Source organism: Liolophura sinensis, chromosome 8 (genome assembly GCF_032854445.1).
Source record: "Liolophura sinensis isolate JHLJ2023 chromosome 8, CUHK_Ljap_v2, whole genome shotgun sequence".
Classification (NCBI taxonomy): Eukaryota; Metazoa; Mollusca; class Polyplacophora; order Chitonida; family Chitonidae; genus Liolophura; species Liolophura sinensis.
The window spans coordinates 56,426,306-56,448,902 of record NC_088302.1 but is presented as its reverse complement, the minus strand read 5'-3'; the positions used below and the strand labels follow the sequence as shown (position 1 = coordinate 56,448,902).

Below are 22,597 nucleotides of genomic sequence, written 5' to 3'. Positions count from 1 at the left end.
GTGCCTAATAACACTTTACACAGTTCATTCGCTATAAACATTAGTGCATACTTTAGATTGACATAGAAGAGGTTTTATCCGCCTTTATGCTCAATTTAAAGTTAAAATAGAAAAATGTTTTATTTATTCTTGAGAATTAAGGACTTAATTGATAACGTGCCGACAAAAAATTATGAGCCGGTATAACGGCGTAAGAATATCTTTATAATTGTCCTATGTTGTGACAGGCGCAGAGTGTGCGATCGTGCCATGGCGGTAAACGTAAACAATGCTCAGCGATCAAGTACTATCGCCTTTACTTTGCCTATTTCTTGTCAAATTTGTTTGGGAAAGGTGTGTATAGATGATTGATACGGGCTTTATACCCTCTAACCTTGCTTGCTACCAAACCTTTTATTTTTTTCCTCTTTGAATACCTAATGCTCCTCTCCAACCCTTCTTTGTATATCCTCTGCAGTCGGTAAGAGGTCCCGAATGTACACCTGGCAGTCTCAACATGTCAGGACGGGTCTGTCACTTGTGCATGGGGAACAGGTGATGTAAACATAACTTTCATTTTCTTCCTTTCATAATGTCAAGTGTCATTTTCATTTCAGCTGAAGAATTCACTGCATACATTGTTTCAAGAAGGATATGTAACTTTGTTGAACCGTAGCAAATCAGAAATCGTTATCTGCATGCAGTTGTTGTACCCAAAGATTTTTTTGTCAGTTTCTCCCTATAACTTCTGATTTTAACTGACTTGAACAAAGTTGCATCATATTGTGTGTAGGTATGAGAATCATATATTTAATATATCTTCGGTTTCTTTTCCACCTGGTTTTCATCTCTCTGTCAGTTTAATAACCAAGAACTAGTGAATTGTAAGATTGCATACTGACCATGATGGGAAGAGCAGGGGGAATTCTGAGATCAAGTGGTCTGTATGCAGTAGGGAACCACTCAAGGGTACAGCTAGTATAATCCTGTCCTTGCATGGCTTTCTAGCTTTCTAGCTATTTTGTGTTTTTGACATTGGATAACATTGGAGGACAGATTCATGTTTGAAAAAATTTCTTATTTTACCTTGAAAAAATGAAGCAACAAGATCAATAACTGACGTCTTTTTGCAATATTTGCATGCATGTTTGGCAATCTATTCCTTTCAACGATGGAATACAGTGAAGTCAAAACAGTAAAATAAAATAAATTGTTACCACATGAATTGTTTGCATGTTATGAATCAGCCAATAACTTATAGAATAAACCTTTGGCGCTTTGCCATTTTAATAGTGTAGCCTGTATTCAGCACTGTTACACTAGTATGTTAGGAACTCTCTTGTTTTTTATAGGTTAAACACCCATTACTCTGTCCCAACAACCATGTCTTCTGCTCCTCATGCATGGAAGTGTGGCTGGAGAGGAACAAACAATGCCCAGCTTGTCGCACTCCGATTGATGATGAGAACCCATGCAGGGAAATACGAGGTAATCCTGACAATGGGTTGATTGTGCGTTACTCGGCATTGAATGAAGAGTATGACTCAGCAATTCTTGTATTGAAGATGTATAGTGTGTGTCACGAGTGAAGACAGGTACAGGTGATTTGAGGTTCAGCTGCAATTTATCACTACACGTGTCAGGCATGTGAATAAATGGAGAATGGCTGAACGGTGTCACCTGGAGGTTACATCAGTTTTGCTTTAGGGCAGTACATTGCCTTGTGTGTAATCTGTAATACTGATATCTTTCCTGGGGGACACCTGTGTGTGATGCAGTTAACCTTTCATGTGTTACCATGAAATTTTCATTCACACCTGTGGAAGCATTTTGGCTTATGCTAATTCTGCCAAATTTAAAGATTTAGCCCGTCTGAATTGTAGTGTGTGTATAGCTGAGAGTACAGGGCTGTAATTCATGATTTGTGGACATAAAGATCACTGATTTGAAGGCTGCATATGATCTGTTTAGATATCCTCCCATCTTCACTGCTTCAATACAACTACCACAAACCTGATAACAAGGCTCAAATAAGTTGGGTGAATTTAGATGTACAAATTGATTGCACTTCTAGTCCTTAGTGAAGGGTATGATATTCAAATACAAATATTGAAGAAGAGAATCATCCAACAAAGGGGCTACTATTCAACCATATGCTAAAAGAAGCCACAACATGGCTGAGAATGAGGTATGATATGTATTTATAGGAACTTAATTTATTTTTTATTTATTTATTTTATTTGATTAGTGTTTTATGCCGTACTCAAGAATATTTTACTTATACAACGGCGGCCAGCATTATGGTGGGTGGAAACCAGGCAGAGCCCGGGGGAAACGCACGACCATCCGCAGGTTTCTGGCAGACATTCCCACGTACGGCCGGAGAGGAAGCCAGCATGAGCTGGACTTTAACTCACAGCGACTGGATTGGTGAGAGACTCGTGGGTCATTACGCTGCACTAGTGTGCCAACCAATTGAGCCACGGGGGCCCCCAGTATAGGAACTTAATATCCTACACTTATTTGTACATGAATTAATAGGATACACAAAATGTTTGATTTTTGTTTCTTAATATACAGTTTAAGATGTGTCGTAAAAGCCAAATGGCGTCTCACCTTTTTCTTCTTTGCTTAAAACAATGCAGGTTTCCTAAAGCCCCAGCGGTCTACCCGGAATTAAGTAGCCTGAAATCATGGCATCAACAGTGATAGCTGTCAAAACCACAGTGTGGACTGTGGAGTCAGAATGGGGAGCTGTTGATGGAAAATATGCATAAAATAGGGTGGTTATTAAAAGATGTAAAATACACTTAAAAATTTTGTGGTTTTATGGCTGAGATTTTTCTTCATTTCAGAGTTCCTTTTCAATGTATATTTATCCCTTCAGTTCATCTCTACGTGTGCCAAAGAATGGAGGAGTAGCGCTGTGAGGTGTAGACTTGACAAGCATTTCTAATGTTGACCACTTGTGTGTTACAGGTGGTGTCAGCATGGTAGATGAAGAAGACAGGGGAAGTATGAACACAGCTGAGTTGAGGAGAGCCAGGTTTGAGATGCTGTTTAAAGACTATGAGGTAAAATGTTCACATCTGTGTACTAGTCTTAGCCTGACTTACTATGCCTCTGGTAATAGCCTGGTTTGTAGCTTGGGTTACCACATCCATGAGGATATGCTGGTTTGTAGCTTGAGTTACCACATCCATGTTGATATGTTGGTTTGTAGCTTGAGTTACCACATCCATGTTGATATCCTGGTTTGTTACCATATCCATGAGGATATGCTGGTTTGTAGCTTGAGTTACCACATCCATGTTGATATGTTGGTTTGTAGCTTGAGTTACCACATCCATGTTGATATGCTGGTTTGTAGCTTGGTTTACCACATCCATGATGATATGCTGGCTTGTAGCTTGGGTTACCACATCCATGAGGATATGCTGGTTTGTAGCTTGAGTTACCACATCCATCATGATATGCTGGTTTGTAGCTTGAGTTACCACATCCATGTTGATATGCTGGTTTGTAGCTTGGTTTACCACATCCATGATGATATGCTGGTTTGTAGCTTAAGTTACCACATCCATGTTGATATGCTGGTTTGTAGCTTGGGTTACCACATCCATGATGATATGCTGGTTTGTAGCTTGAGTTACCACATCCATGATGATATGCTGATTTGTAGCTTGAGTTACCACATCCATGAGGATATGCTGGTTTGTAGCTTGAGTTACCACATCCATGATGATATGCTGGTTTGTAGCTTGAGTTACCACATCCATCATGATATGCTGGTTTGTAGCTTGGTTTACCACATCCATGATGATATGCTGGTTTGTAGATTGAGTTACCACATCCATCATGATATGCTGGTTTGTAGCTTGGGTTACCACATCCATGACAGTATGCTGATTTGTAGCTTGAGTTACCACATCCATGTTGATATGCTGGTTTGTAGCTTGAGTTACCACATCCATGAGGATATACTGGTTTGTAGCTTGAGTTACCACATCCATGATGATATGCTGGTTTGTAGCTTGAGTTACCACATCCATGATGATATGCTGGTTTGTAGCTTGAGTTACCACATCCATCATGATATGCTGGTTTGTAGCTTGAGTTACCACATCCATGATGATATGCTGGTTTATAGCTTGAGTTACCACATCCATGATGATATGCTGGTTTGTAGCTTGGGTTACCACATCCATGACAGTATGCTGATTTGTAGCTTGAGTTACCACATCCATGCTGATATACTGGTTTATAGCTTGAGTTACCACATCCATCATGATATGCTGGTTTGTAGCTTGGGTTACCACATCCATGATGATATGCTGGTTTGTAGCTTGGGTTACCATATCCATCATGATATGCTGGTTTGTAGCTTGGGTTACCACATCCATGACAATATGCTGATTTGTAGCTTGAGTTACCACATCCATGTTGATATGCTGGTTTGTAGCTTGAGTTACCACATCCATGATGATATGCTGGTTTGTAGCTTGAGTTACCACATCCATGATGATATGCTGGTTTGTAGCTTGGGTTACCACATCCATGTTGATATGCTGGTTTGTAGCTTGGGTTACCACATCCATGACGATATGCTGGTTTGTAGCTTGAGTTACCACATCCATGATGATATGCTGGTTTGTAGATTGAGTTACCACATCCATCATGATATGCTGGTTTCTAGCTTGGGTTACCACTTCCATGGTAGTAGGCTGGTTTATAGCTTGAGTTACCACATCTATGATAGTAGGCTGGGTTGTAGCATGAGTTACCCCACCCCTAATAGTAGGCTGGGTTGTAGCATGAGTTACCACACCTCTGATAGTATGCTAGGTTCTTGCATGAGTTACCACATCTATGATAGTAGGCAGGGTTGTAGCATGAGTTACCCCACCCAAGATAGTAGGCTGGGTTGTGGCATGAGTTACCACACCTATGATAGTAGGCTGGGTTGTAGCATGAGTTACCACACCTCTGATAGTATGCTAGGTTCTTGCATGAGTTACCACATCTATGATAGTAGGCAGGGTTGTAGCTTGAGTTACCCCACCCAAGATAGTAGGCTGGGTTGTGGCATGAGTTACCACACCTCTGATAGTATGCTAGGTTCTTGCATGAGTTACCACATCCCTGATAGTAGGCAGGGTTGTAGCTTGAGTTACCCCACCCAAGATAGTAGGCTGGGTTGTGGCATGAGTTACCACACCTCTGATAGTATGCTAGGTTCTTGCATGAGTTACCACATCCCTGATAGTAGGCAGGGTTGTAGCATGAGTTACCCCACCCAAGATAATAGGGTGGGTTGTAGCATGAGTTACCACACCTATGATAGTAGGCTGGGTTGTAACTTGAGTTATCACACCCCTGATAGTAGGCTGAGTTGTAGCATGAGTTACCTCACCCCTGATAGTAGGCTGGGCTGTAGCATGAGTTACCTCACCCCTGCTAGTAGGCTGGGTTGTAGCATGAGTTACTGCACCCCTGCTAGTAGGCTGGGTTGTAGCATGAGTTACTGCACCCCTGATATTAGGCAGGGTTGTAGCATGAGTTACCCCACCCAAGATAGTAGGCAGGGTTGTAGCATGAGTTACCACACCTATGATGGTAGGCTGGGTTGTAACTTGAGTTATCACACCCCTGATAGTAGGCTGAGTTGTATCATGAGTTACCTCACCCCTGATAGTAGGCTGGGCTGTAGCATGAGTTACTCCACCCAAGATAGTAGGCTGGGTTGTTCCATGAATTACCAGACCTCTGATAGTAGGCAGGGTTGTAGCATGAGTTACTGCACCCCTGATAGTAGGCATGGTTGTAACTTGAGTTACCCCACCCCTGATAGTAGGCTGGGTTGTAGCTTGAGTTATCACACCCCTGATAGTAGGCTGAGTTGTGGCATGAGTTACCACACCTCTGATAGAAGCCTGGGTTGTAGCATGAGGTACCTTACCCAAGATAGTAGGGTGGGTTGTAGCATCACTTACCACACCTCTGATAGTAGGCTGCGTTGTAGCATAAGTTACCGAACCCCTGAAAGTAGGCTGAGTTGTAGAATGAGTTACCCCACCCCTGATAGTAGGCAGGGTTGTAGCATGAGTTACCCCACCCCTGATAGTAGGCTGGGTTGTAGCATGAGTTACCTCACCTCTGATAGTAGGCTGGGTTGTAGCATTAGTTACCGTACCCAAGATAGTAGGGTGGGTTGTAGCATCAGTTACCACACCTCTGGTAGTAGGCTGGGTTGTAGCATGACTTACCCCACCCCTAATAGTAGGCTGGGTTGTAGCATGAGTTACCATACCTCTGATAGTAGGCTGGGTTGTAGCTTGAGTTATCACACCCCTGCTAGTAGGCTGAGTTGTAGCATGAGACCCCACCCCTGATAGTAGGCTGGGTTGTAGCATGAGTTACCTCACCTCTGATAGTAGGCTGGGTTGTAGCTTAAGTTATTACACCCCTGATAGTAGGCTGGGTTGTAGCATGAGTTACCAGACCTCTGACAGTAGGCTGGGTTGTAGCATGAATTACCACACCTCTGATAGTAGGCTGGGTTGTAGCATGAGTTACCACACCTCTGATAGTAGGCTGGGTTGTAGCATGAGTTACCACATCCCAGGTAATAGGCTACCTTGTGACTTGGTACCACACTCAGTATAAAAGCCTGGGTTTGTTGCTCATCCCTGTCTGATGTCTCTGTACTTCGCTCTTATGCAGGGTTTTGGATAATATGAGGATTTTTTCTAAACCTGAAGATAGACATATTCATTCCTAGAAATGATTGCTCACCAAATGTGAACCACCAGTACGTGTGCTGATAAGCTGTAAAGCATGAACTCAGTCACTTGTCATCAGCAAAAAAGTTGATGAAGTTTTTGAGTCAGTGATTGGTTTACATTTTTGTTTTCTGCTTACAGTTAGAGTTGTCCCGCACACAGGCAAAGATGGAAGCCCTCAAGGTTGAAAACACAGCCTTACAACAACAGTTGGAAATTAAGGCTTCTGCGAAAAACTATGCGGTGCCTCAGATAAAAGAGCCAGACATTGATGCTTTAGCAGTGATTACTAAAAAATTTGAAGATGCCAACAAACAGTATGAAAAAGTCAAGCAAGAAGTCAACAAGTTCAAAAAGGTCATTGCTAAATATTTTGTGTATGTTTTTGGCATATTCAATGATGTAAGTAGCTCCTGCGACTGTTTGAACCGTACACACTGTTCAGACTTGCCATTTATACACTCTCTGACTGTAATAATTAGACTGACATCTAGGTGATTTGACTTTTGATGGAACACTGCTCACTGTTCTTGAAAATATCTTTTGGCTTTTATCACCAGACAGCCCTAGACAATCACATGCTCAGATGCAGGTGTGTCCTGTATGTGTTTAAATTCTATTGGGTCATTGTGAAGTGTTTTGTACATGACACAAGTCCATGTTGTATTGAAAATCCGCATTGGACGACCTTGATACACTTACAGTTTCAGCTGGCCTGGAGTGGTCCTCTGTAAGTTTTTGAAATGCGGCGAGCAAACCATGCACACTGCAGCACCCCCAAATTCTTTAGCATATAAAATTGCCTGCCTTAACTGCTATTGTACAGTATGACGATAAAATGGCTCTCCGGGATCCAACATTGCTCCAAGTACAGGACGGTCATGTGGCACAGTATGACTGATTTCATATTTCAGCTATGTAGTCAAACTTGAATATTGTTGAGGGTTTAGGGTTAGATAATCATTGTGTGCCACAGTGTAAAATTATTCAGTAAATGATGTCTTTGTAGGCCAATGAAGAATTGAAGGAGGAGAATGATTTGTTGGTTAGGGAGAATCAACGATTGAGGATGGAGATATGCAGCAGGTCACCCCACAGGTTTGTCTCTGTAATGGATTGTTGGTTAGGGAGAATCAACGACTGAGGATGGAGATATGCAGCAGGTCACCCCACAGGTTTGTCTCTGTAATGGATTGTTGGTTAGGGAGAATCAACGACTGAGGATGGAGATATGCAGCAGGTCACCCCACAGGTTTGTCTCTGTAATGGATTGTTGGTTAGGGAGAATCAACGACTGAGGATGGAGATATGCAGCAGGTCACCCCACAGGTTTGTCTCTGTAATGGATTGTTGGTTAGGGAGAATCAACGACTGAGGATGGAGATATGCAGCAGGTCACCCCACAGGTTTGTCTCTGTAATGGATTGTTGGTTAGGGAGAATCAACGATTGAGGATGGAGATATGCAGCAGGTCACCCCACAGGTTTGTCTCTGTAATGGATTGTTGGAATGGTTTTCTAACACTCGTATTTTACACACAGAAGACGTAATTTTGGATGCAAACTATATACTTCATAATACTTTGAAGGGCAAGATGTTCAGGTTGAAGTCTTCACAACAATAATGCTGTTCTGTTTAAACAAAAATATGCAAAAGGCATAGCAGGAGAAGGTTCCAGATACATGTACAGAGGCTTGACTTGCACACGTGTTCTGGTTTCACCAGCAAACCTATTGTAATGTATAATAATATTTATTTATTTAATAAAGGTGATTTACACTGTATTTAAGCATTTAACACGTGTAGATGGCAGTGAGGTCTATGTATGGAGGAAACTGGAGTGCCTGCAGTATGCCTAATCATTGTCAGTGTACTTCCAACGTATACACCTGCAGTATGCCTAATCATTGTCAGTTTACTTCCAAAGTATACACCTGCAGTATGCCTAATCATTGTCAGTGTACTTCCAACGTATACACCTGCAGTATGCCTAATTATTGTCAGTGTACTTCCAATGTATACACCTGCAGTATGCCTAATCATTGTCAGTGTACTTCCAACATACACACTTGCAGTATGCCTAATCATTGTCAATGTACTTCCAACGTATACACTCTTCATCAGTAATGTAGAAGTTTATCTTCTCTGTGTTGTTCATACATTTAGGTATGGTCGCTCTACTGTGGCAGCTCTTCAGTCGCAGATTGACTCATATGAGAAAGAGGTGCACCAGTTGAACAAGGCTCTTCAGAAGAGTGATGGTTACATCGAGGAACTGGAGGAAGAGCTCTCTGAATTGAGAGGAACTGAAAGCGAGGAAGGAAAGAGCTCAGATAGTAAACCAAAACAGCCATCAGATGAACTCCAGGCAAAACCTGTAGAAAAGCAAAGTCACAAGAAAAAATTGTTCATGGATTATGATGATGTAAAGAGGGCTGTTGTTGTTGCACAGCCATCTGGTGAGAGCTTGAGCAGACACACAGCTAAAATTCTTGAAACAAAAAGTGTGAGTGGTATTCTAGTCAACAACGATAGCAAAGATTCAACAAAACCTTTCAATTCTCCAACTAAAGGTTCTAAGAAGGTGAGCTTTGCTCTGCCTGAAGACACCCCTCCTAATTCTAAAATGTCCTCTTTTGACCTTGAGATGCCTAGCCCATTTTCTCAGTCCTCTACAGACGATCCAGAATCAAAGGAAACTACCCCAAGCACTGTGGTATCTTCATCAGCAGAATTTGCTACGGATAACCAACGGAAGCAACAAGAAATTGTTAAGTATGTGCCTGAAGAGAAATATTCTACCGAAAGAAAGGCGAACACTGCAAAAGAGTCTGTCAAGTCTAGCTCCGAGCAAGGTATTAGATCATCGTCAAAAGATTTAAATGATACTCTAGATATTGAAAATGAGCTGGACGAATTAGACATTTCTGTTACTCCTGAACTCAGGGACTGCATGAAACTGTTTAGTATGGCTGAACGGAAAGTTCAAGAACGAAATTCCTTGGGAGGAGGAGCAAGAGGAGAACCCTCTGCAGATTCCCCTCTGGAACAGCCGTCACCAGTTGTTAAAGCTACTAAGAATAAATCCATAAAACAAACTAACAAAAGCTTGGCTTCATCGAGAAATGACTTCCAAACGATACCATCAGAACTCTCCGATCAAACTTTCTCCTCAAATCATGTTGGACACATCGTCAGCTCCCACATGTCTGATCAAAGAAGCACTGGTTTATCCTCAGTCGACCCCAGAAGTTGTCTGTCGGCATCACTGGACAGTTACAAACCGACTTCTCTCCAATCGTCCTCATCATTTGGGAGCAGTCTAAGAGGTGATTATACCGCCTCTGGAGTAGACAGAGTTACCACTGACAGACACCTGTCCTCTGAGAGCACCACAGCTGGTGTTTCTTGTGCACTGCTCACTGGTGATAAAACCAGTATAACTGGTAGTGTGGTTTCCCAGGTGCTGAGGTCTACTCCCCAGTTTACTCAACCTTCTGCTCCTGGGCACAAGTCTTCCATGGATTCAGCAACGTTTCTTCTCTCTCAGTCCTTGTCAAAGCCATCCACGTCATCTGTGAACCATGCTGTGTACAGGTGTCATGGAGCCATCGACAGCAGCTCACAGCCTGGCACATTTGACTCCACATCTGCCCTCAGCCAGTCTGTCGTGACAAATAATAAGAGCACCGACTCGCTGACCTCCTCACTGTGGAAATTGGAACAGACTCTAGCAGCACACCGTGCCTCTAACTCACATGTCCCTAGACAAACATCTTACCCTGCTATCACACAGATTGGCGCTATCATCTCTGGTATTGGTGAGCCCCACATCACATCAACTTCCTCGTATTCACTATCCGCCATTGCCCCACCGTTACCATCTGCCATTGCTCCACCGTTACCATCTGCATCAGGTGGACTGAGTTCCCTAAATGCATTACCTTTCACAAGTGGAAGTCATCTTCCGAGCTTCACAACAGTCTCCTTGACTTTACCTCCCCCAATCAGCAATATACCAGGAGCGACTTCTTTAGCCCCTTTATCGTACACATCAGCTGTGCCTGTTAGCAGCGGTATCTTGTATGGTCAAAGCAATGATTCGACCAATGGTTTCCAGCCAAGGGGTTCTGGGCAAGCAGGGTTTTCGAATTGGACAAACCAGACTGGCTTGGCTAAGTCAAACAGTTATCCCGCACCAGAACAATCCAGTGTCTCCTTTTCTCAATCTATAATATCTAGTGGGTCAACCCATCCAATGTCAAGTCATTTGCATTCAGAAAAAGTCAACAATTATAGTTACGTTTCAAACTCTTCTATGAATTCAAACGTGTCAACGTTGGACGGGTCTTTTCTCCCAGAGCCAAAGAAACGGCTGTTTGAGACCGATACTGACGACACAGATATGTCCTTCAGTCCTGTTAAATCATCCAAACTTAGTTTTTAGTTTCATAACCTGTGGAGCATAATATTTAAGAACATACTTTGTACCTAATAAAGAATTTAATTTCTAAATATTTCATTTAATGTTTTACGTTTTGGTGCACCCTCAAGGATTTTCTTCATTGGAGATTATTTTAAAACCTATTAGTTTGCTTTAAATTACCCGACCTTTTGATTTAGAAAGAGATAATTGTGTGTTATTTTTGTCCTTTGTTAAAGCGCACAAAGAACGAGATCCTAACCGCCATTTTAACGCATAAAAGAATTATGTTAAAGTATAAACCAATTAGCCTGGCACGTCGAGGTATCAGGGTAGAAACGAGTGATACCCAAGCGTCCATGCATTGGAACTTTATGTTTTTCTATGGAACCTTGGCTTTCAGCTTATGAAGTCGCTGCAGTTATGGCCGCGTCTGTGCTGTATTTCCCCATCCTTTGCACGAAGGCAAGGCAGCACTCTGTTATGAGCCAGTGCAAGTCCATTATCACCAGCTGTTAGTATGGACGCTTATGACTGGTTAGCTCTGCCAGACGGTTAATGCAAAATATGATAATTCTTGCTGTGACCCAACATGAGAATAAATGTCGTCACTTGAAAGGCTTTCTGATTACAACGACGTGGTGTCTGGTAATCAACAGAAATCTTCAGAAGTCCTATCATACAATCTGAATAACTGGCATTACAGTGTAGTCGTGTTTCTGTTATGCAGTAATTATCATATTGTACAAGAACTGAGTCTTCCTTACAACCTGTCCTTATTACTGCGAAGACAAGGTGATGTCTATATCTAAAATATTATATAATTTGTTAATGTTCATTGTATTTTTTTTAAGAATGTATTTGTTTTAAATAAGAAATTTAAATCTTATGCTGTTTGTAGGAAGTGTTATTTACCTGTGATAGAAACGTTTTCGTCCATAACAGTTCTGTATACGTTATAAGAATTAAACAGTATTTTATTACGTTTGCCTTTTCATGAATATAGCAGTGCATTAAGACCAGTAAGGTAGAACGTGTTTTACGCCACACTCAAGAATATTTCACGTGCATGTGTGTGTACGATGGCGGCGAGTATAATGGCGGCAGGAAACCGAACAGATCCCGTGGAAAACCAACGACCATCTGCAGGGGGCTGGCAGCATGAGCTGGACTTGAACTCAGCCCTTTAGTGGGAGGCTCTAGTCATTGTGCTGCGCTAGTGCGCTAAACACTCAGCAACACAGGCTTGCAGTATGTTGTCTTTATCCTGCCTTTAGTGCTATTCCCAGCTGTTGCCCAATATGAACTTGAAATATGACTGAACTTGAAATTGTCACCGTTCTCCGGAATTATGCTACAGTGATGCAGCATGTTACAACACATAGACTGCCACAGTTAATTATATTCTCACATTCCCGTATTCTCGCGCAAATCTATGTCAAGGCCATCCAGTCCAGTATTTATCAGACATGATTCTCCTGTCTGACGAATGAATCAGTGCAAAACCATCCAGACACTCAAATTCTTCTCACTCTGGTTTAGGGGTTGCCACATATCGGAGGGTTTCAGACACACATTTTGGATGCCGAGGAAAGACCTTTTTTTCTTTGTTATACCTCTGTCATGCAGCAGATTCGGTTTTCGGAGCTTCTGATTTCCGATAGAAATCTATGTATGCCTCCATGGTTGAACTGATTGATAGATTCATAGAATGATTGTCGCAGTACTTTCCTATACGGTGGCGGTCACTTTTATGGATGAATAAACCTGCAGTGTACGAGGTAAAACATCTGTCTTTGGCAAGTTATTTAGGAACTTTCCCACCTAGAGACATGCACACCATATTGGTGGAAGTCAGTGGTCATGGACGATCGTGAGATTGCGCAATCCGCCACATTAGCGCAATCAGCCACACTGTCGCAAGCAGCCACACTAGCACAGCCGGCCACATCAACGCCGTCGGCCACACTAGCGCAATCGTCGACACCAGTGCCGTCGCCCACCAGCGCAATGAGTCACTTTAGCGCAATCAACCACGCTAGCGCCGTCGGCCACACCAGTGCAATCGGCCACACCAGTGCAACTGGCCACACTAGCGCATTCAGCCACATTAGCTCATTCAGCCACACTAGGGCAATCAGCCACATTACGGCCGTCGGCCATACTTGCGCTGTCGACCGCGTATTGCCACCAAACCCCCTAACAGTGAGAGTCAGGGAATCTTAAAATTTCCCGTGCAATGCCAGAGTATAATCCACACCTCGTGAGTCATGTGTTTAGGACGATCAAACTATACCTTTGACGCAGAGACCAGATGGGATAAACAAACGAAGCTAAATGCTCAACTTCACACAAATAATTTTCTTTAATTTTACACCACGTACATGATAATTAGTTTCTGGAAGCGGTCACCTTGGCCATTAATGGGTTAGTTCTGAAAATGTGAAAGTATGTTGTAAATGTACAGTACAATGTCATTCTTCAATGGGTTATGGTAAGTGGTTGAAGTCATTATTCTAGCACAGGCGAACAAGCCTTTAAGCTACTTAATGACCACTGATATACTTTCGCTAAGTTGACGTTATTTTGTACTTGTAGGTTAAACTGATTAGTTATTTGGTAAGGCATGGGGGTTTCCTCTGTGCGCTGTCCGATTTCAACTGCACCTGTCAACCACCCATGAACCTGCCAATCACCCATGGGCCTGTCAACAGTCCATAAACCTGTCAACCACCCATGATCCAGTCAACCACTCAGGAACCAGTCAACTACCCACAAACTTGTCAACAACCCATGAACCTGCCAATCACCCATGAGCCTGTCTACAGTCCATTAACCTGTCAGCCATCCATGAACAAGCCAACAACCCATGAACAAGTCAACAACCCATGAACCAGTCAACCACCCATGAGCCTGTCAACAGTCCATAAACGTGCCAACCACCCATGGGCCCATGAACAAATGAATCTGTCAACCACAAATGAACCTTTCAACCACCTTTGAACCTGTCAACAACAAATGAACCTGTCAACAACAAATGAACCTGTCAACCAACCATGAACCGCTCAACCACAAATATACCATTAGTTTATGGTTTAAGGGAAATATAAATATACATATAAAGAGCAAACAAATGTCATAATTCGTACACATCCACAGTCTGCTCCGCACACATCACATATAGAGGCCCCCTCTAGCACATGGGACTGATAGAATACCGTCTTCTGGTTGTCTACAAAGCACAGTTTATGAGACATATTTAAGATCTCCTTAAATGTAATTACGTATAAAGCTTTTTCTATGCATTTTTCGGTTGTTGAGTACTTTTCTTTTACACGTAAGGTGCTACAACATCAAGTGTAACTTTCAGATATGTGACTTCCATATTAAAGAAAGACATATTTGCCAAGTGCATCGGTTTATCAAATTCAGTCAATACCCATGAGAGTAAAGCTACAATTATGATTTCCATCACATCATAAGGCATGGCGTTAAAACGATACAGGGGTATAAGTTACCGGGTTCATAGTAATCGTAGATCCTCACGGCTGCCGGTTTACTTTTCGCCACAAGCGCTGTTCTGTCCGCTCTGACCGTTATGCACGTGGGTGTCGTCGAGATCTGATTGGATAAACCATGTGCCAATACATATATCTTTGGTTGATTTCTTAAGGTGTCATGTCCCGTTCAACATCATTTAGGTTTTATTAAGGCACTGCATTCTCGACCACGTAGCAAGGGCCCACGTACAATGAAAATCTTCGAATTCGATGTTCAAGGCCGGCTTTGGGCACTCACCTCGTGGGTTTCATGGTTAGATATGCCCATCTCTCAAAGCCTTACACAGTTTTCAGTAAAACATACTTAGTTTAATTTTTTTAAATATTTAGTTGGGCTGCCGTTTTTCCATCCACAAATACCTCCATACGGATATATGCCGATATACAGTACTTGTACACGGTACCTCGTCAAAGTAGAGGAGGAGCTTTTTGTCTGAGGTTTCTATCCGTTTCAGACCATCCACCAGGGTGATGTTATCTCTGTCAGCCTGGAAGCCCGTGGGGATGCCAATTTCCTCCACCGCCATTCCACTAGAACCTTCTTGTAGCCACCTAATCATCAAGGGAGAAAACAGTAGCCATCAAAGTCACTGCTTTAGGCGGTGAACTGTAGCAACAACCATCGCACTCATTGTTGTGTGCAGCATGAAGTGTAGGTTAAATCTGTGGAAGTCCGTTAAGGCCGTCATCATACCATCATACTATTGTTTGATCGTCGGGTGATGGAACGATACTGCGATCGCGACGGAACGATAGTGCGAAGCAATGGAATGATACTGGAGGCGATGGAACGATACGGCGCAGCGATGGAACGAGACTGCTAGGCGATGAAACGACACTGCGAGGCTATGGAACGATACTGCGAAGTGACTGTACAATGACGGCGTTAACCGGCTTCCGGACTAATTCTTAAGAGCCATAATACTCTTAAAAACAAGAAAGTTAAGGTTTTCAGAGACGACTTTGTGTAAATGAAAATCATTGTGTGCAAAAGTTTCGCTCTGGACAGTTATAATTAATATTGACGATAGACACCATTAACATGAACAGCTTCCAAGATGGCAATGTTTTCTTCTACAACATTAGTGTGTAACTCTACTGAATGAAAACAAGTTAGGCCTAATGTTACACTTACTGAGCGCATGCTTGGATGGTGACAGAGTGCATGGTTTCGTGTAAAAGCTTAACCTGTACGTCAAACGACGGCGCCGTGTCGTCCTGCTCCACGTGGTAGTCTACAGACACCTACATAAACAGCAAATCGGATAGCAAGGCGAAAGATTGTTTCTGGATTTTGAAATCAGTATATCGGGAAATGACATTTAAAAATGACTGATCCGAGGATGTGAACCAGGTGTCCCGCGTCTCTCTGTTTTCTAGGTGCCACCGTAGACCATTTATAAGCAAATACAGTACATTATTCAGTCTTGCACAGAAACAAATTCCCCTTCATGAATACTTTCTTATTTCTATCCTGTATGAGACAGGCAGTCACAATGATTATGTGGAGTTACCTCCCCTTCTTACATGTGCGCGTGGAGTGAGTGAGTGAGTGGGGTTTAACGTCGTACTCAACAATTTTTCAGTCATATGACGACGAAGGAATCACTAGGGTGCATGTACGTGTAATGTGCCTCCTTGTTGCAGGACGGATTTCCACCGCTCTTTTATTTAGTGCTGCTTCACTGAGACGACTTACCGAAGGCAAGTAAGCCGACCCGCCCGAGCCATTTTACTGATACGGGTCAACCAGTCGTTCCACTATCCCCTTCATGATGAACGCCAAGCGAGGAAGTTACAACTTCCTCTTTTAAACTCTTAGGTGTGACTCGATCAAGGATTGATCCTGGATTTACCGGTCCCGAAGCGGACGCTTCACCAACTGTGCTATCCGTGCCGGTCATGTGCGCGTGGAAGATGCCGATTCAATATTGCGGATTGCTGTTTGAAGGTTTGTTGTTTTGTTATTTTCTTAGTGTTTCAAGTTTGTCTAGCTCTAAACACCATTGTAATATTTGAAATGACCTGTTCATGGTGCGAGTCATTATCGGATTTCATTGACAAAGTGTAGTGAGAGAGCGATAATGTTGTTTGGAACTTGTTTGCTCTTGTAAAGGTGTTGTTGACGGCGGGAAATCTTGTAAAATGTCATGAATGCGTAGATCCAAGAATTATGTAGCGGTAAATATAGCATGAGCTGAGACTGACCTGGAAGTATTTGTTAAATTTACAGGTGGTCTAGACCTGCTGGGGGTTTTGTGAGTGTTTGAACACGCTACCATTGCTGTGACTGTGCAGGGAATCAGAACGCTGTCAATAGTCGACACCCTGCATTTGCTTCATTGTCTACTACCATAGTGTCATAGTGAATTAAACTTCTTTTCTTAATTTGCTGACTTAATTGCTATTGCTGGTTACACTAGTTCCCTGTAAGCGTGGAACTAGTCACATATGGTTTTATGTAATGTTACTGAGTACATTGTAAAAAAACCGCTACACTGTGAAAATATGTGTGCCATTCATGATGCCATTTTTGTTCTCTTGTAGCTGTAACCAGCATTATTCTGCCTGCCTTTGAAGATTTGATCAGTCTGCATGATGAGCAGTGAGGTAATTTTGTGCAAATATTTGATGATTATTTCAAATTAAGAGACTATACAATTCATTGTATTGCATAATGATGCATTTATTGTTAACATGTATACTGTAGGCCTACATGTTCATTTTTTTGAGATAACTGAATGTACACTCAGTAGGATTTAGCTGTAATGCAGATGTGTGTAGTGTTGGTGAGACACTGGTTTAGTATAGCATTTGGATAGAGCAGGTAGTTAAACTGTTGTGGACCCATGGATATTTTAGTAAGGATCACTGTATCTTAGTGAACCCTGTCCGCTTAGAAAGTTTGGAAGTTATGGGTAATGATATTGGTCTATGTATATAGTGTTCATTATGACCTAATGTAGGTTACAGTTAGTTCTAATGGATATTGAAATGTTCTCCTTATTGACCTAGTGCCATAAGGGTTTCATGAGTTCGAGGTGCAGTGTTGTTACAGAGAACTAATTAAATCGTTCTTTCATTATACAAGCTCCATGAGGTACCCACCCCTGGACACTTTTCCCACGTTTCCCTGTCACCGACTAACCTTGACCTTGTCTTTATTACTTGGCGACATTTCCTCCACCAACCGTCATATGTATTCCAGTACTAGTTGACGGTGAAAGCAGTAGAAGAAATCTTTTTCTGTAGTTTATGATCTCAAAAACTGCCCATCGTGACATGTTCTAAATATAACTGATTATCTTACCTGAACCAGTGCCATACCACTCCCTGTTGCGCTGACAGTCACGTGATCACTTACGTTGTTCATCTGTTAAAATTGGACAAAGAGGGTAAATGTAAGTTTTTTAAATTAACAACATACTCGTTTTTGAAGTGTTGATAAACGGTTTTTCTTCTTTGTCCAGTTATTTTCTCCTGAAACTGGTCTTGCTTTATACGCGCCACTGAGACGCGACGAATCACTGCAGCTAAGGAAAGTGCCATTCTCACCTGAGCTGTCTGGAACACCAGAGAGTTTTCCCGCTGAATCCGGAAGTTGTGCTTATTGACGTCATCGGAAATCTTTACCGTGACGTCAAAGGTAGGAGAGAAAATCTTCTCTGCGAATTCTGACAGAGCCTGCAGAGCCACAACTGTGTCCTTAATCAAGAAAATGGAATGTTCATTTCATACCGTTTTAACTTTCATGGCCTAAAAATTGTCGACATGCCCATGCACCTTTCCATCTTTATCTGTAAATTTTAGATTTTCAGAGATCATAATTGACATGGTGCCTAAGATATCTGTTCTTAAATTTCTCCATACACAGGGCAGCTTTCGCATTATCTGCATTTGGAACTTTATAAAATGTACAACGCACGTGCGACGCACTCATTGATATAATTGTATATAAGTCCCTTTCCCACCTTCAAATCTTTATGTATATTAATTTCGGTAACCTGGGTAGAAGAGAATCCACCATGGGCATTCCTTTGTGAAGTGATCCATTTTAGGATGTCCAACCCGGCTACCAGATCCCTCTTCTCGGCGTAGGAAAGTAGTCCGTAAGCAGTGGTTTCAATGGCAATAGCGGGAGATTGTCTGGATGGAGCTCTCCAGAACTTCCGAATGTTTGTTGTTTTGCTGGCTATCGGACCTTCCCAATGTTTGGTGCCATCTTAAATTATACAAAGCAATGTTAGTTAAGCTTCATTGTTCAGGGTGAAGAACAAAGAACGAAGATCAATGAAGTATCATATAATGGTGTTTCGTCTTGGTCAGGATACTTTTTGAAAGGCTAGGGCCCTTCTCTCGCATTTAACATAATAAATAGGCGGCTATTTATACTTGTAGGGATTTCTTGTCTTCATTTGACGATATCTGATGAACATTTACATGAATTAGTTATAATGAACAAACAGGTGAAAAGCCGAGATAAAGTAAATCATTGAAAAATAAATGCCATACCATATTTTAGGATGAACGACTAATCTTATTCCAAGAGAACTTTAAAGTGTCAAAAGCAGACCGCATAATCTCCTTCGACAGGATGAAACAGTAATCAAATACAAATTGGCTGGACTGAGGTACGAACCTTTGACCACAGCCTCGTGGTTTAACATCATGAGCGCGGACTGGGCTCTGGAACTCTTGGCTAACATCAGAGCATAGGTAGTGATGGCCATGGTATAGTCGTCAGATATATGGTTTACCTCATTCTCCAGGTATTCTCTGCTCTTGGCCGTGGCAGCGCTGATCTTGGCCTCAACAGTCTACGGGAGATATACAGGTAAACTAGAAAGATACTCTCTGTCCTTGGCCGTGGCAGAGCTGGTCTTGGTCTCAACAGTCTAGGGGAGATATACAGGTAAACTAGAAAGATACTCTCTGCTCTTCGCCATGACAGCGCTGATCTTGGTCTCAACAGTCTACGGGAGATATACCAGTAAACTAGAAAGATACTCTCTGCTCTTCGCCGTGACAGCGCTGATCTTGGTCTCAACAGTCTAGGGGAGATATACAGGTTAACTAGACAGATACTCTCTGCTCTTGGCCGTGGCAGCGCTGATCTTGGTCTCAGCCACCTTGAGGAGATATACAGGTAAACTAGAAAGTTACGCTTTGCTCTTGGCCGTTCCAGAGCTGATCTTGGTCCCACTAGCCTAGGGGAGACATACAGGTAAACTAGACAGTTTCACCCTGCTCTTGCCGTGGCAGCACTGATCCTGGTCTACACAGCCTATATAAGACAGCTAAACCAGACAGTTATTCTCTGTTCTCTAATGTATCGGTGCAGATCTTGTTCCGAACAGCCTAGATAAAACATACAGCTGAACTAGACAGTTACTCTCTGTTCTCTAATGTATCAGCACAGATCTTGGTCCCCACAGCCTAGATAAGACATAAAGCCAAACTAGACAGTTACTCTCTGTTCTCTAATGTATCGGTGCAGATCTTGGTCTCCTCAGCCTAGATAAGACATACAGCCAAACTAGACAGTTACTCTCTGTTCTCTAATGTATCGGTGCAGATCTTGGTTCCCACAGCGTACATAGGACATACAGCTGAACTAGACAGTTCCTCTCTGTTCTCGTCTGTATCAGTGCAGATCCTCTCTACACAGTCTAGATAAGACATACAGGTAAACTAGACAGTTACTCTCTGTTCTCTAATCTATCGGTGCAGATCCTGGTCTCCCCAGCCTGGATAAGACATACAGCTGAACTAGACAGTTACTCTCTGTTCTCGTCTGTATCGGTGCAGATCCTGGTCTCCTCAGCCTAGATAAGACATACAGCCAAACTAGACAGTTACTCTCTGTTCTCGTCTGTATCGGTGCAGATCTTGGTTCCCACAGCGTACATAAGACATACAGCTGAACTAGACAGTTCCTCTCTGTTCTCGTCTGTATCAGTGCAGATCCTGCTCCACACAATCTAGATAAGACATACAGATAAACTAAGACAGATATTCTCTGTTCTCTACTGTATCGGTGCAGATCTTGGTCTCCACAGCCTAGATAGGACATCCAGGTAAACTACAGTTACTCTGTGATCTCGCCTGTATCAGTGCTGATCTTGGTCTCACCAGCCTAGGGGAGATATACAGGTAAACTAGACAGTTTCACCCTGCTCCTGCCGTGGCAGCGCTGATCCTGGTCTACACAGCCTATATAAGACAGCTAAACCAGACAGTTATTCTCTGTTCTCTAATGTATCGGTGCAGATCTTGTTCCGAACAGCCTACATAAAGCATACAGCTGAACTAGACAGCTACACTCTGTCTAATGTATCAGCACAGATCTTGGTCCCCACAGACTAGATAAGACATACAGCTAAACTAGACAGTTACTCTCTGTTCTCTAATGTATCAGCACAGATCTTGGTCCCCACAGACTAGATAAGACATACAGCCAAACTAGACAGTTACTCTCTGTTCTCTAATGTATCGGTGCAGATCTTGGTCTCCTCAACCTAGATAAGACATACAGCTAAACTAGACAGTTACTCTCTGTTCTCTAATCTATCGGTGCAGATCCTGGTCTCCCCAGCCTGGATAAGACATACAGCTGAACTAGACAGTTACTCTCTGTTCTCTAATGTATCGGTGCAGATCCTGCTCCACACAGTCTAGATAAGACATACAGCTGAACTACACAGATATTCTCTGTTCTCTAATGTATCGGTGCAGATCTTGGTCCCCTCAGCCTAGATAAGATATACAAGTAAACTAAGACAGTTACTCCCTGTTCTCTAATGTATTGGTGCAGATCATGGTCCCCTCAGCCTAAATACGACATACGGGTAAACTAGACAGTTACTCTCTGTTCTCTAATGTATCAGTGCAGATCTTGGTCTCCTCAACCTAGATAAGACATACAGCTAAACTAGACAGTTCCTCTCTGTTCTCGTCTGTATCAGTGCAGATCCTGCCCCACACAGTCTAGATAAGACATACAGCTGAACTAGACAGATATTCTCTGTTCTCTAATGTATCGGTGCAGATCTTGGTCCCCTCAGCCTAGATAAGACATACAAGTAAACTAAGACAGTTACTCTCTGTTCTCTAATGTATTGATGCAGATCTTGGTCCCCTCAGCCTAAATACGACATACGGGTAAACTAGACAGTTACTCTCTGTTCTCTAATGTATTGGTGCAGATCTTGGTCCCCTCAGCCTAGATAAGTCATACAGCTAAACTAGACAGTTACTCTCTGTTCTCTAATGTATTGGTGCAGATCTTGGTCCCCTCAGCCTAGATAAGTCATACAGCTAAACTAGACAGTTACTCTCTGTTCTCTAATGTATTGGTGCAGAACTTGGTCCCCTCAGCCTAGATAAGACACATATGTAAACTAGACAGTTACTCTCTGTTCTCTAATGTATTGGTGTAGATCTTGGTCCCCTCAGCGTAGATAAGACATACAGCCAAACTAGACAGTTACTCTCTGTTCTCTAATGTATTGGTGCAGATTTTGGTCTCCTCAGCCTAGATAAGACATACAGCTGAACTATACAGTTACTCTCTGTTCCCTACTGTATTGGTGCAGATCTTGGTCCCCTCAGCCTAGATAAGACATACAGGTAATCTAAGACAGTTACTCTCTGGTCTCTGCTGTATCAGTGCAGATCCTGGTCTACACAGCCTAGATAAGACATACAGCTAAACTACAGTTACTCTGTGATCTCGCCTGTATCAGTGCTGATCTTGGTCTCACCAGCCTAGGGGAGATATACAGGTAAACTAGACAGTTTCACGCTGCTCTTGCCGTGGCAGCGCTGATCCTGGTCTACACAGCCTAGATAAG

At 42.5% G+C, this 22,597-nt stretch overlaps 2 protein-coding genes across 2 annotated transcripts in view; one reads left to right on the top strand and one right to left on the bottom strand.

Annotated features, from left to right (window-relative positions):
• Nucleotides 1-242: 242 nt before the first annotated feature.
• LOC135473939 (ORC ubiquitin ligase 1-like) lies at nucleotides 243-12,099 on the top strand. The gene is made up of 6 exons (XM_064753895.1): nucleotides 243-333; nucleotides 1,332-1,467; nucleotides 2,959-3,053; nucleotides 6,903-7,118; nucleotides 7,771-7,859; nucleotides 8,928-12,099. Exons 1-6 carry the CDS (start codon nucleotides 250-252, stop codon nucleotides 11,206-11,208), a joined length of 2,901 nt encoding a protein of 966 aa, XP_064609965.1. The 5' UTR covers nucleotides 243-249; the 3' UTR covers nucleotides 11,209-12,099.
• Nucleotides 12,100-13,533: 1,434 nt separating this feature from the next.
• Nucleotides 13,534-22,597, bottom strand: part of LOC135474022 (CD109 antigen-like) — a 79,597-nt gene continuing 70,533 nt past the window's right edge. The window contains exons 27-35 of the mRNA XM_064754003.1: nucleotides 19,384-19,561; nucleotides 18,749-18,966; nucleotides 18,300-18,449; nucleotides 18,055-18,117; nucleotides 15,880-15,989; nucleotides 15,149-15,296; nucleotides 14,703-14,805; nucleotides 14,334-14,416; nucleotides 13,534-13,618 (exon numbers count right to left, since the gene is read on the bottom strand). Coding sequence (XP_064610073.1) covers nucleotides 13,613-13,618; nucleotides 14,334-14,416; nucleotides 14,703-14,805; nucleotides 15,149-15,296; nucleotides 15,880-15,989; nucleotides 18,055-18,117; nucleotides 18,300-18,449; nucleotides 18,749-18,966; nucleotides 19,384-19,561 — 1,059 coding nt within the window. The 3' untranslated portion in view covers nucleotides 13,534-13,612. The remainder of the gene's footprint in view (nucleotides 13,619-14,333; nucleotides 14,417-14,702; nucleotides 14,806-15,148; nucleotides 15,297-15,879; nucleotides 15,990-18,054; nucleotides 18,118-18,299; nucleotides 18,450-18,748; nucleotides 18,967-19,383; nucleotides 19,562-22,597) is intronic.

Excerpts from the sequence above, each read along its gene's own strand:
- LOC135473939 (XM_064753895.1), top strand. The coding sequence starts at position 250 with ATGGCGGTAAACGTAAACAATGCTCAGCGATCAAGTACTATCGCCTTT. Across the intron at positions 1,468-2,958 it reads CCCATGCAGGGAAATACGAG|GTGGTGTCAGCATGGTAGAT; the intron begins GTAATCCTGACA and ends TGTGTGTTACAG. Across the intron at positions 3,054-6,902 it reads TGCTGTTTAAAGACTATGAG|TTAGAGTTGTCCCGCACACA; the intron begins GTAAAATGTTCA and ends TTCTGCTTACAG.